Consider the following 14,285-nt stretch of genomic DNA (forward strand, 5'->3'; position numbering starts at 1 on the left):
AGTTTGGATCGTGAATGAGAATGAGTGTTTACCGACTACCATGAATACCTTACAGTCCCAACAACACCTGTGAAAGGGTTCAATTCCATTGTCGCGGTGAACGATGTAATTGTTCTCTAATTGTGGCCCTCCATGGCGCACTGCTACCACAGTAATTGCGACTCTACAAAACACTGGTTTGGCTACGTGAAACAAGTTTTTGTTCACCGTTTGTGAGTGTGAACACGCTAATACTCGCACGTGCGTTTGGGTATCATTAGGTCACGCGTGTAATGTGCGGCGTGTCCAACAGAGTGTAGTCATCGACACGTAGCTATTATCTTGATCGTTCACGTCAGCATCGTGTAATCAGAAATTACATACCCCGTGTCTAATTGCTGGAGAGACAAAGATTATCTAATGATTAAATTTTCAGCGGGTGCACGTTATAAATCAAATAATCCCTTTGCGACGCGTGTTTCCTGACATTTGTAAAAAGTGAACGTGCGCGGAAAACGCATCGGCCAACGGTTACCACGCATGAACGAATAAGAGGAAGAGGCTGAATTGCAGGTTCACCTTTAACGAGATTACGCGTAAGTTACAATTTGATGATACTTAATCGACTTCCTTCACGCTCCCGGCATTCAAGCCTCATTTGTGTAACTAACGGGAGTCACTTACAGATTACACCGTGCGCCGCCCAACAGTAGTCACGATTGTATTTTAGTAGGCGTATTTCCTGTCCACACCGACAATGCTCGGCCAGGCCAACTGATTGCGAATTACGAGCAACACCATACTATTTTATTTCAAAGAAACATCCTCCGGTGATGAGTTATGAACTTCTTGCACTCAGTCTTACGATGCTAGTAAACCGCTTCGCTGTTTCTAAAAATTCGCATTAACTGCAAACAGGTTTGATTTTAAACCGATGACACTGCAACCTGATGTTGATTCTGAATTCCATAGTCCATCTTCTCTCGGTATTTTAGAGAAAAACCTTCCGGTGACGAATTATGAGCTTCTTGCACGCGGCATCGTGATCCTAGCAAACTTCTTCGCTGATTCTAAAATTCACACTGACAATGAGTGCAAACAGGTTTGAATATTCAACCAAAGATACTACGGCCTGAAATGTTGATCCCGAATACTACGGTCCATTTTCTTCTTATACCTATTTCAGAGGTCTTCGCTCGTTCCGAGAGTTAATTGAATTGTTTGAGGGGTGGAACGCCGTGCCAGTTTTCATTCCCTTTAGTGTACCCTCGATTATGATCTCGTCCAGCTTTGCTCTTGTCACTAATTGTGCGCATGTACGTATACGTACCTAATATATATTCGTTAAACGAAACGTTCGTCGCATCGACCCTCGGGTCAAGAGAGGCCAACGAGCCGCCAGACTATAAAGCGTTGGATAATTTTGTTCTTCTTCATTTTCATTCTTGTTTTTCTCATCGCAGTATACGGAAGGTGCGGAGGAATTTACACATGACAAATTATCATCGCTCCTAGGGTATACTGATCAAACACACGCAACGCTTTAACGGCCGATGAAAAAGCCGCGTTCAAGTTTCCAGCGCGTATATGTTATATATATTATACGTATAAATATACATATATATATATCTAAAAACTTTTTCAATGCATCTTTTTTCAACCTTCTAATCAACTCTCAAGACTCTGTACTGGTCAGCTATCGACTCTCGTGGCGTAGTTTATACTAACCGGCTGCCTGCTGGCGACAAGTGCTCCTTCAATTACTGATCCGGAAAATCTACGACACTCGATTATTCGTTAAGCGGGTCTCTACGGAGCTCTGTAACGCTTAGACGACGACTATAAATTTCAATCCAGTATCCCTGCGACCGAAATTTATCAGCCGACGATCGATCGGCAGATGGTAACCGTAAATCGTTACTCTGTTGGCTTAGTTCTCGTTAAACCTGTAATTATTTTCACCCAATGGCGTAATAATAAATACTACCAAGCCCCAATTAGAAAAATTCAAGTCTACAATCGTGTACGTTGAATTTTCTATATCCGTATATCAGGTGTTGAAAATCAAAGCCTTCAAATTAGTTGTCTTTGAAGCTGACCATTTGCCACGTTTCACTGACATCCTTTGCATAGATTTTCCCATCAATTGATGATTTTTAATATCCTATCTGTGTAACGGAATGACAATCACACCTCATCTTCTTCTCTGTGGCTGACGAGATACTTGACACCAATTAATTTTCATTCAAGAAAGCCTCTTTTCCGTTCCGCTGAAGGTGGGGTAAACCTTGATTAACCGATGAAAACACTGCGTCGAAAGGAACGGTTTTCTCACCCCAATTTCGTAGACTACAGTCCAGCTACGCCCCCGTTTCTCCTCTAGCTGTCACAGATCTCATAGATTAGAGTTTACCCGCGGGAAAAGTTATTATCCAGTTGCCGCGCCAGCCAGCGGCTGACCAGAATCAGCTAGAATTCCGTTCTAGAATTCAGGGCGCCTTTCTCCGCTCGATATAACTCGAATCTGGGTTGGTTTGGCTCCATCGGGTGCGAACAATTCCTGCTAATACAAAACCCGGGAGTCTCTCGGTATTCCAAAATCCGTCTAATCGTTAGAAATTTTACACTCCAAATAGTTTCGGATCGTTGACATTAATTCGTCGACATTCTAACACCTGCTTCGTGTCAAGTCACATTTTTTATTTTTTTGTTTCATTCGCTTTCTTTGTAAATATTTCATTTTTTAACAGCACAGTGTACCTAAAGCTGATTTCAATAAACAATTTTTGATAGACTAGTTTCGACTTCTGGGAGGGTTTAGTTCAATATTCTCTATACGAAAATAGTTGTCAAAAATATTCAAACACATATTGTTGTTCCAAGGTTGGTTTCATTGCGATAGATCACAGTACGGTACTAGATGCTCGGTACGCCTTGGAATTGAATAATTTATGACGCAAAGTCCAGGGGAGGCTGAAGAGCCGGAAAAGGTTCCCATTGATAAAAATGGAGAACGAATCACAGCCACATCGAAAACTTGACAGGCCAAGGAGCCTGCGTTTGCAGAGCCATTGTTTTGTATCTAGTCTATCGTGGGACGTCACTTGTAATTAATAATGAAAGACGGCCACGTTCTATGATACTCGTACATCCGTGGGCCGAAGGGAATGCCTAGCCCTGCTACGGACGTTATTACACGTGTCAAGTCAAGCCTCAGTTCGATAAGGCAGCGGGCTCAGCTTCGTTTCTGATGTACCCATAACCGACACAATGGACCCTTTCATTGTTCGGCTGCGCGACGACGTCCCGCCATTTGTGCTTTATTTAATCACTCGAAATATGAGCTCCGGCAATTCGGTCTATGTATATGCATATATTGGGCATTTTGCTCTGATAATCCGTAAAGCAGAAACTCTTGGAGCATCGAACATTGTCTGATGTGAGGTTAGTTAACGCCGATTGAAAGGAGCTTTGGTGTTTATTAGAAAGTAAGCCGCTGCAATGGCGCGTCTTGATCGAAACGCAACGTTTAATGGTGTCCGTAAATGGTAAACCATTCATTTATGCGTTAAAACGATTCGTTTGGAAGCAACATTATTTTTTCCAACTTCCACGTGAAAAATTTGCTGTATCTTAAATTGCAAGAGAGGAATCCTCGCGGAAATATATCGCATGTCTAATGGTTTAAGGACGTATGCGAAAAAAAAAACAAATTCGGTGGTAAGAGGGCGTATAATTTTCTTTTTCTTTCCCGGCATTTGCTACAAAAGCACTCAATATGAATAAAGATAAAAGGCCTTATATTTCATAGATACGCCCTTTCAGCACCAAAATATATTTTTATGTATGACATTTATGAATGTTACAAAGTTCCATCCGCCATTTTGGTGTTTTGGTAACCGACAGTACTTACGACCTTTTACCGTTAATTGATGCATTATTTAATTTCAACGTTTTTTAATGTATTCTCCTATTTTTCGCGTAAATACAAATGGCGAAAAAATACGATTTTTTAACTTCGCGCGTGGTAAATGGTAGCATAATGTCGCATACGTCCTTATACCATTAGACACGCGACATCTCTTAAATTCAATATTCAAAGATTCCTCCTGGAATTCAAAGTTTCCCTGTTTAAATTACTCAAGAAAGATGTCGCTTTCGATTTAAATTGTTACCATCTCAGCCGCAGATAATTTAATTTTCCACAAAAGTGTCGTTTGAGTTTGAAATTTGATTATAACTCTTGAATCATTTGAACTACGAACTTCACTCCAGGAACACGTTTTTTACAGAATTTGATTCTCTACAGAATACTTCTAGGGTCAAATTCGTATCCGTAAACAAGATTAACTAATAACATTTTTTTTTTTTTTTTTAAATATATAGCGACATCTCCATATTATTTAAGTAAGAAGTCATCGAAATCCAAAAGTAAAGATTTAAAGATGTCCTTTTTGCGACGATTGCTTTCTCTATTCTCTATTTTTCCGTCTCTTTTTTTTTTTTTTTCTTCCTTCTATATACAAATTTCTCAAGTAGGTGCGAAAAAATGTTGTTTGCAACCGACACACGAGAACACAACGTGCTTCGAAGGATAATCCAATATGATATTCAGCACCACCTCGAGATACAACAAACAAAATTTCGACGTTCATCACGTCAGATTATTTCTCCAAGCAATTCCGACGTGTTGTTTTATCCCCGAAATTTTTCCATCGCTTCGCAAATTTCCCCGTGTTTACAGTGAGCTTACAAGTTCGCGGTATATGATCGCATTGCAAGAACGCTTTTTATTCCGGGCGGTTTATTTTTCTTGTGCAGATACCAGACCGGCGGCAGTCTAAGGTCACGTTCGGTATTTCCCCCTTTTTTACTTTTTGCGCATATTGCAGACCGCCTCACTACTCTCTTGCAATTTATTTCTCGTTATATTGGATTTCTTCATTTGCAGGTGAACGCCATTATTCGTCCGCCTTCCGTGATCTTACAATTAACGTTTTATGGGGTCACGCTCCAACTGGCATTTCGACACCTTGATTGGCACCTAATTAACACACTTTTAATCCAGTTTCATGCTTCGTCGATACGGAGATGCCAGATGTTTCCTGCCTCGCGAAGCAACAGATGCAATGTCGGATCATTATTTCATGACGAACGTCAGCCAGCGTTTAATGATTATTCGACGTCTGATGATGATGCACCTTTATAAAGGCATCCAGTGACCTCGATTCCACTCGACAATCGGTTGCAAACTCCGTTAAGCGGTTGAATATGCTTCGTTGGTTGCATAAAACGATAACGGATGTGATTTTTGTCTGATTGTAAGAGCGCAATTATCCAAGTTTTTTTTTTTTTTTATACTATTATTCGAGATAAATTTTATCGTATCACGTGAACACGAAGTGTCCGCTGAAAGAAATGAATCGCATGTTTTGAAAATCGAGTATAAATTTCTCAACCCCTGCGGTTTTCGCAGAAAACACGGGAGGCTTGTTTCACATTAATCGTAAGAAAAGCGCTCACAACTTGGTCTTGGAAAAGTTTCGCGGACACTCGCATGCCGTATTTTATTACCACCCCCCACACTGAGATTTAAGATCACGACTGTACAAGGCAGCGGCAAAACAAGTAGATCGACGAAACGGAAAATCGCCCAAATATGTTCTTTGATGAATATCGTGGAGCAAAAATCGTACAAAAACGAATAGACTTGTTTAAAAAAAATCGACACAGATTTAGCAGTCTGTTTTTCAAACTGCAATACTCCAATCTCAAACTGACACGATCAGATTCAGTTGTAACTTGATAATTACAGATGAAATTTTTTTCACTACAAATCTCAATCAAGTTTGTAATTTCACTATAAATTCACCATAAATACCAAAGTCATGAGGAATTTTTATTTTTTTTTCATTTCACGTGATATAACAGAATCGGAATTCCTGTAGACTAATTGTAAAAATATCTCACGGACCCGTTTATTCAAATGGGTCAAGGGATAGAGAAACCCGTTGTAATGATCCAGTTGTGTACGAATAAAAAATCGCTTCCGCGCTCCGCAGTGTGACAAAGAGCCTTTGGTACCCAAAGCATTGTTCGACTGGCGTGTCCCGAGACTTGTGAAATTTCACTCCGACGTACGTACGTATACGTATAAATTCGCACGTACGATCTGCGCCCGTTCATCGTTATATGCTTATAATAACACCGCAATAAATTACAGCTTGAGAATATATCGTGCCATCTTATAACCAATTGTGCTATAAATCTCCATTCTCACATTACTTTCTTCTTATTGAGATTCTTTTCTCGTATCTAGTCTCTGCTTTTCCAACCATCAAGTCTTTTCGCATTATTGCAATTTCTGTATTCTTGCAACTGGATTTAGCCGGTTATTAAAGGAACGAACTGCAATACTTGATGCTGGGAAAAATTTGTCTGAGAATGCGTGAATATTCTGTATTTTTCCAGAGATTGTATGCAAAATAAAGAGAGAGAAAATAGTACTTTTACAGATTGTTATAGAGAATTTTCAAAATTTTTTAGAACCGTCTATGGGAAGTTTACAATTATAATTGTATTCACTATGCGGGGCAAAATTTATCGGGAACTATTTCAACGGTCTTTGAAAATAAGTTACAATGTTCAAATTTTACTGCTTTTTTTATTTTTCACTATATTTTTCCTAACAGTGAGATCGTAAAAATTTATGTCGTTTTTCATTCGTATCGTATAACAAAAATCGCGTTGAATACTAAATTTCTGGATTCTCTGCAGTCTGGGATAAATAACTCAAGATCTGAACGGCGATTCACGGTAATAAAATATTTTCGCATAAAATGTACGCGATACTGTCGACACATATTTCAGGGGAAAAATTTTAAAAGTACATATTTGACGAAAGAAATGTAGAAAAATTAAATTCCGGCTATTAAAATGAAGAAAAAGAAAACCGCAGCACCCAATTCAGTCAAAATATATCGTTCCGCAGGTGTATCCGTGTGAAAAAAAAAGGTATTCAATATCGTATAAGTAAATTCATGGGCTATTTGTATAAATCGATTCTCTCCAAGGTGGAGAACGGAATAGAAAAAGAAAAGGAAAGGAAGAAACGATTTGTATCACGCCATCCATCCATCGTTCGAGGGCGGAGCTGAAAGCTTATCCGAAAGTAAGATACGCTTCTAATTACCATTAAGACGTCAGATATTGGTCGAGACAAAAGCTGGCGCCTATAAAGGAATATAATTGACGATTAGAAGTGGTCCAAATATGCTTTGGCAAAAAAGTAAATGTAAAATATTGCATAATACGTACCCCTTGCGAATATAGCTATGTATCATAGAGGTAGGTTATGCGTGTGAGCATTGCAGTAATAGTGGAATAGCAACGCTGTATAAGCTTTTCCCTACCTTTCAATTAATTGTATTATACGTCTCGATGAATAATTAATGGGATGAAGATGTGGCCGCTCTCGGCTCCGCCTTTATTCCAACTGCACATCCACCGAACGGGAAAATGGAATTAACTGTTGATTTATCGCCAGATATGCAGTTCAGTCCCCGTATTCAACTTGTGTTTCCTCGCTGCAACTTGTCGCCGCAAATTATATTCGTCGAAATTGATAATTGGTTTTTTTCTTCCATTTCTGATTCGTTTTTTTTTTCCGCTCTGCTGAAATTTAATAAGCATCTATGATTTTTATCAAACTCAAAAAACACGCATGAATTCAATTTTTATTGACAAAATTGTATATGCGAATCATTGGAAATAATAATCAATAAAATTTTAATCAGACGAAATATAGTAGAATTGATCTGCCTATATTCATTTTTCGTGATTCAAAAAGTACATCGAACTCCTATTTTTATATTATACGAATATTTGATTTTTGAAGATGTTCGACGCTTCGAATTTTCCACTTCTTGCAATTTTCTTAGCAATCAAATACAGGCCTCTTTTCAGAAAAATTACTTTTTGTTTATTTTTTTAAATCGCCACATTTTATGCAACTTTGCAAATCATTTGGATTTTGACATCTGATTCGATGGAGCGTAAGATCCTACGTATTCCAAAACAAGAATTTAGAGAAAAGCTTCAAAATTGTGAAATTGGCGGTAACCTTTCGGAAATTATATGTTAAATATGATAAAAAACCCATATTTACCTTATAATTTTAAAAAATCGTTATCGAGCGTTAAAAATTTATTTCCGTGATAATGAAATATACCTGTCCGCTTATTTTGGAAGAGGAAAAACATACTTCAGTCACGAGCAATTACGAAATATGACCTCCGCTTGCCTGCATGATTTGAGATGGATTCACCCTCCACTAAAATAATGATACCTCAAAATCGTGAAACATTTTTTATTATTTTTCAGAAAAATACGAAATCCGGCGCTTCATTGTTTTAGTAATTTGTATTGACATTTGAATTGTTCACCTCGGTATCGAGCACACGGTGATTAATCGAAACCTGTAAAAGCTGTTGCGCATCATAACGAATTGCATGGTGAAAAAGACTGCAAATTTACACAGACACGTGCACAGTATGCAATCGTTGCGAATCATCTATTAGATGCCAAAGCCAATATTTGCGCGCAGCCTTCACAAAGTTAATTACTCAACAAAGGTTGCGCGAAGCGAATTGTAAAAGAAACTCATCGTTTTTTCTTCTCTTCCTCTTTTATTCTACCGCTGTACTTTTTTCACTCGTTATTATTATTATTATTATTATTATTATTATTATTATTATTATTATTATTATTATATCTTTTTTCAGTTTTGCACCCGGCATCGCGTTTGCGGCTATCCATCACGTGAATAGTGTTTTTATTTTCACTAATTGCAACCGCTCGTTTCAATCCTCCCCTCCCTTACTTTTTACACTCTGAGGCACTCACAGTGCATGCAGGAATACATACCACGTATATAATTATATACGTATACTTTCAAGATTTTTTAAAAATATTTCCATCGCAATCGTTTCGTATAGTCGTTACACTTTGAATGCACGAGGTTGAAGTTCGTAACGTTTAGGTAACGATGCATTTTTAGGAGAAAAATCAACGAATTGAATCCATATTTGGCCGATTTAAGTACCATAATAAAGCATAATAAATTCTGTGTACAGATCCCGATACCGATATTTTACCGACATTTTAACCACTTCGCACCTCAGACACAAACCCTTTTCTTCCGAGTGATCTTCCGCATTGCGCTCTACGTTACCATAGTTTTTATCGATCATCGAAAAAAAATGACTTGTGTCTGATCTGTGAAGCGACTGAAATGTTGGTAAATTATCAATATCGGGATCCGTACGCAGAACTTTCGTTATTATGCTACTGATTCATCGACTCCTTAAAAATCATTCAATCATAGCTACGGAGTCGCAAAATAGTATATCATTCTTTAATTCCTCGTTACATTAACGTTCCTAGAGACTTCGAATTTGAAATTCATTCGCCAACCGAGCCCGATTTCAAGAAATCACTGTTTCAATAAACGCGTTTTTCGTTCCAGGATACTTTGGGAAATACTTGAATAAGTACAACGGGTCTTACATACCGCCAGGCTGGAGAGAATGGGGGGGACTGATAATGAACTCACGGTACTACAACTACAGCGTCAACATGAACGGGAAGAAAATAAAGCACGGTTTTGAGTACAGCAAGGATTATTATCCAGACCTCATCGCCAATGATAGCGTCGCATTTCTCAGACAGAGCAAGCACAACTTTGCTCGTAAGCCACTGATGCTAGTTGCCAGTTTCCCGTCGCCTCATGGACCCGAAGATTCTGCACCACAATTCTCTCATCTGTTCTTCAACGTCACCACTCACCAGTGAGTAAATTCTTTACACTCCATTTTCACGTTGCCTGGATCATTCTGTCTTAAGATAATCATACAGCATCTAAACTCACCTCATTTTCCATCTCAACGAGATAGTTTTATTCAAATTCATCTTGTATCGAATTAGCGAGAAAGATATTTTTTGCTAAAAATTAACTTCACCCGCTCTCAGCAAATCTTTCATTGAATCAACGAATAATTATTCGCTGCAATAACATATTTTTTCCTCACTGGCATATATGTATAAGTATATTGTTCAATCAACAATTACATTTTCTCGGTGTATCAAGAATCTCCACAAAATTCAATCGTTTTTTATTTATTTGATTACCCGATTGTCGAACATTAAGAATTTCTCAAATTTGCGTGCTCGTAAGAAAAGGGCAATTTTCTTAATAATTTTAGAAAAACAAATACCAAAATTGTAAACATATCATATTTTATTTCACATTGCTTTGAAAGATTAAAAATCTACAAGGGTCGTTGGATTTCACTGAAATTTACTTGAGCAGTGTTTTTTTTCCTCTTGTGTCAATAGTAAACTGAATATTGCTGTCTGTCATTTCAAACAAATTTCAGTGCCGTTTTGAAAAATTGAAGATTTTGCAATACCAGTGTGATAAAAAAATAAATTTCAGCGGGATTGTAGAGAATAATTGTCTCGAGAAAATAAACCATCGTGGAACGAAAAGAACGAACTCGCTAAATTTTTAACCATTATAAAGTGATTTGAGATAAAAAATCGATATCCAGGCTACAGTTTATAATAATTTTAGTATTTTTTTCTTTTCAATACATTTTCAGGAAAATTTTCTTATAGCTCAGGAACATGTGAATTTAATAAATCTTCAAAGTACGACCATCTCGTTATGAAATAAGCAAAAATTTATCGACACTTAACTGACTAACCTCCGTAGAATTTGTTTCTACAAACAATTCAACCGTTGAACCGTAATTGGTTTATAATTTATCATAACGACCCTCACCTTTTCAATTAATCGATGATTTGAAGCGAAGCTTCTCAATTATTCCGTATTTGCAAACGCAGGCATCTCTGGCACACTATAAGAAAAACTAATCAGTTATTCCTTTGAAAAACAAGGGATGCAGAGAATAATTACTGTAATTGACGGAAACCGCGACCCGAGGCTGATACAATATACACACAACAGTTTCGCCGTAGTAATTCGCCTTTCTATTATAATCGACGACAAGTGGAAAGAAACTAAAGGTAGAAAAAAAACAAAAGGCTGGTAGTTTTTTCTCCCTGTTTTATACGCCTGCGAGAAAATTCGACTTGCCGTATACCTACATCGTCTTCGTACAACCTGTAACGTAGCAATGAAAATTATTTCCCCAGCGAAGTATAGAGTAGAACCTGAAAAAAAAAATTAGACAAATATACACCTGCCAAACGCTCGACGATTTATTCGCTCCTCGACCAATGAAAAAGTAGAAAAAAAATCCCTGACGTAAACGCTCCGAGGCATTCGGCCTCAGAGCTGCTCCTTCGGAAGCAGAGTTTAAACAAGAGAGATTTGCTTGCCTGCGGATCAATCGAAAACCTCCTCTCATTTCCAAAAATTTTATGTCTACTCGCTGGCTCGGTTTTTATAAGCAAGTTTTTTCGTTTCGCAGATTTTCATTGTGTACAGTTTGTGCTGAATTTAATTTTGCACAATCGTGGCCGAGTAATGAAATTTACTCATATCATCGCTTGTGCGAAAACGACGTAAAGGATATGATATCATGAATTTATGCGATTAATTATACAGTGGGAAACTTTGATCCTAGCTGAATTAACAAAATTGTCCTCGCGTTTTCTAGTTCTATTGTAGATACATGTGACACAAACGACATTCCAAATGCAAGTATTAATATGCCAGACTTCTTTAGCGGCTTACGAATATTGACGCACAGAGTAAACCTGAGGTATACAACAGCGGTAAAAAGTCTAATAATAGCCGTGATCCAGGAGTCGATTATGATGAAGAACAAGAGTTAGAAACATGAAACGGCCTCGTTGTCTTTAGATATTTCTTTTTCGAAGAGATGATCCAGAGTGACGGAAATGTGCAGATGAGAATAAAAATCAAAGAGCCAATATTCACTCGGTAATTAGAAAGTCATAAATTTGACAGTTGGAAATCGAATTGTAAATCGAGTAACTGCAATATTATCTGAACTAACGAGAAATCAATCGAGATAACTGAAATCATTAACAATCATTGCGAAGCATTTAAAATCACATGATAACGTTGAAGAAATCGCGTATCAAGCGTTGGAAATCATCGTAACCGTTGTAACTCTGATCTCATCATGATTCCCAGTGATCACCAAGCGATTTCTATTGGTTAACAATGATTTACCAGTGTCGCAGTTCATTTCCTGTGATTCTTTCCGATACGGAAATCACTGACCATCGTCTGGAACGCTCTGAAACCGTTGGAACTGGCTGGAAATCAATAAAAATCACATGATAAGATAGAAACTAATAAGAATCGAACTCCAAATTGATGTTATTCAATCAGAATCATGAGTTCGATTTCCAAGCGAATGACTCCTAGATCACTAGCGAAGTGCTCGAGGTGGTTAAAAGCTGTGTCAGCTCGAAGCGACGAAGTCGATGAGGCCGAAAAGCACTAGACAATGTCTCTGCAGCAGTCTAGAAACAACGACGGCTAGACAGCTTCAGCGTGACGTCATCGTCGCATGATCGAGCACCCTAGAGACAGTGAAAGCCGGATAGCTAACCACGAAAGCACGGACGCATGTTCACTCTGCCGGGTGTTGTAATTGTTAGACGAACGACGCCTCCGCTCTGGAAAGTTGATAACGCGATGCTTGTTCCTTGGTCCCAGGACTGAATGTGAATGTAAACTGCATGATTGTAACTCCGGAACATCGAGATGACGACTCCGGGATCATATCCACGAAGGTGTGAACTACTCGCGGTTATCGGAAGAAAAATTATCAGGCTTTCAGTTGACCAAAGTCTTGGACAATAGATAAATTGGATAAATTCATTGTTGTCAGGTTTTTGGTGTCTCTGGTGAAAGTGATTTTTAGGATTTTCTACGAATTTTTAGAGAAATTGGAACATTTCGTACAATTTTACAAAGTTGTAAGTATACGTAGTTTCTCATCAAAAGATTTTTGCGAAAATTTATATTTTTTCAGTAAAAACAATCTAAAAGACGCTATAATTTTTAGTAAAAAATTATGCACATTTACAATTTTGCACGGAATAACACGAAATGTTCCAATTTCTTAAAATTCGTAGTAGTCGAAATTTTCACCAGGGATAAAAATTTTCGAAGTGAGACAGGATTGATTACCGGGAGAAAATAATTCACGGTCATATTATCATGGTATGAGAATTTTTTAGAGGATAGTTTAATTTCTCAAACGGTCGTTGATTTCATAGCGAATTGGAGCATATTTTTTGCAACGGTTGACAATGAATAGACGATAAAATCATGGAAGGTTGTTTTTTCTGAAATTGACGAGCCTTGAAGATCGTTGAACCTTGTTCTAAACAAATCGTTATCGGCCGCATCATTTTGTGACTTTCCTAATTTCGTCTGACGCTAAAAAGTCCCGATGTGAAAGAATGATCTTGTTCTTTGCTCTCGAATTCGAGAAAAAATGGATACTTAATATTCCCTTCGTATACTCAATATGATAAAACTGTGAATTATGCGACACTAAATTTTAAGAAATTGGGAAACGCCAGAACACATTTCCGTATATAAATTACGCACAAATGGTGTACTGAAAGGTGTTGATAAACTTTTCGAAGTTCGGGTATATGATCTGTACGGCTACTATAACTTCTTTTACTTAACGATACGGAAATGATTATTATTCATTTATGCGGTCCGAGATACTGTCTAACAGTCTTCGATACGAAACAAGAATCAGTCGAGTCCACGTTCCGCAATGTGTCGTTCAAAGATTGAAACAACGACTAACGAGCTGTCAATGAATTCGACACAACTGTCAGGATCCAGCTTTCGTATTTCAGTTATACCTCGAACAACTTTGCTGCAAAGAGATAAGACAAATGGTAGCATAACATTAATTATTATTAATTTGTCGATGCTGATTATCGACGCTTTTAATCTTTGAGCCAATTCTCAACCTTCGCTGTCCGCTTGACAATTCAGCGAACTCGGTGCGATTTCTATTTATTTATTTTTCAAAGTTACCTTTGAGTTCTTTTCTGTCGCAGTCGTTGGTTCAATTAATCTGAAACATTACGAACGGCGTTACAATCAAACTAATTGACCTCTTATAGAATGATCTGTTTAAAACTTTGCATTATTTTATGAATTGAAATCATTAATTTTCGATCGATTTCTTTGTTCTCCAATTCTGTTTCTGACTTTCGTTCTACATTTTCTATTTCACAGAGGGAACTGAACTTCAAGCTTGATTTTGTGGAAC

At 37.7% G+C, this 14,285-nt stretch overlaps 1 protein-coding gene across 2 annotated transcripts in view; it reads left to right on the top strand.

Moving 5' to 3' along the window:
- Positions 1-14,285, top strand: part of Sulf1 (Extracellular sulfatase Sulf1) — an 86,291-nt gene that overhangs the window by 46,026 nt on the left and 25,980 nt on the right. For both annotated transcript variants that reach the window (XM_046624764.2, XM_046624763.2), the window contains exon 4: positions 9,506-9,827. In XM_046624764.2, the coding sequence (XP_046480720.1) occupies positions 9,506-9,827 (322 nt within the window). The remainder of the gene's footprint in view (positions 1-9,505; positions 9,828-14,285) is intronic.

Source organism: Neodiprion pinetum, chromosome 4 (genome assembly GCF_021155775.2).
Source record: "Neodiprion pinetum isolate iyNeoPine1 chromosome 4, iyNeoPine1.2, whole genome shotgun sequence".
Classification (NCBI taxonomy): Eukaryota; Metazoa; Arthropoda; class Insecta; order Hymenoptera; family Diprionidae; genus Neodiprion; species Neodiprion pinetum.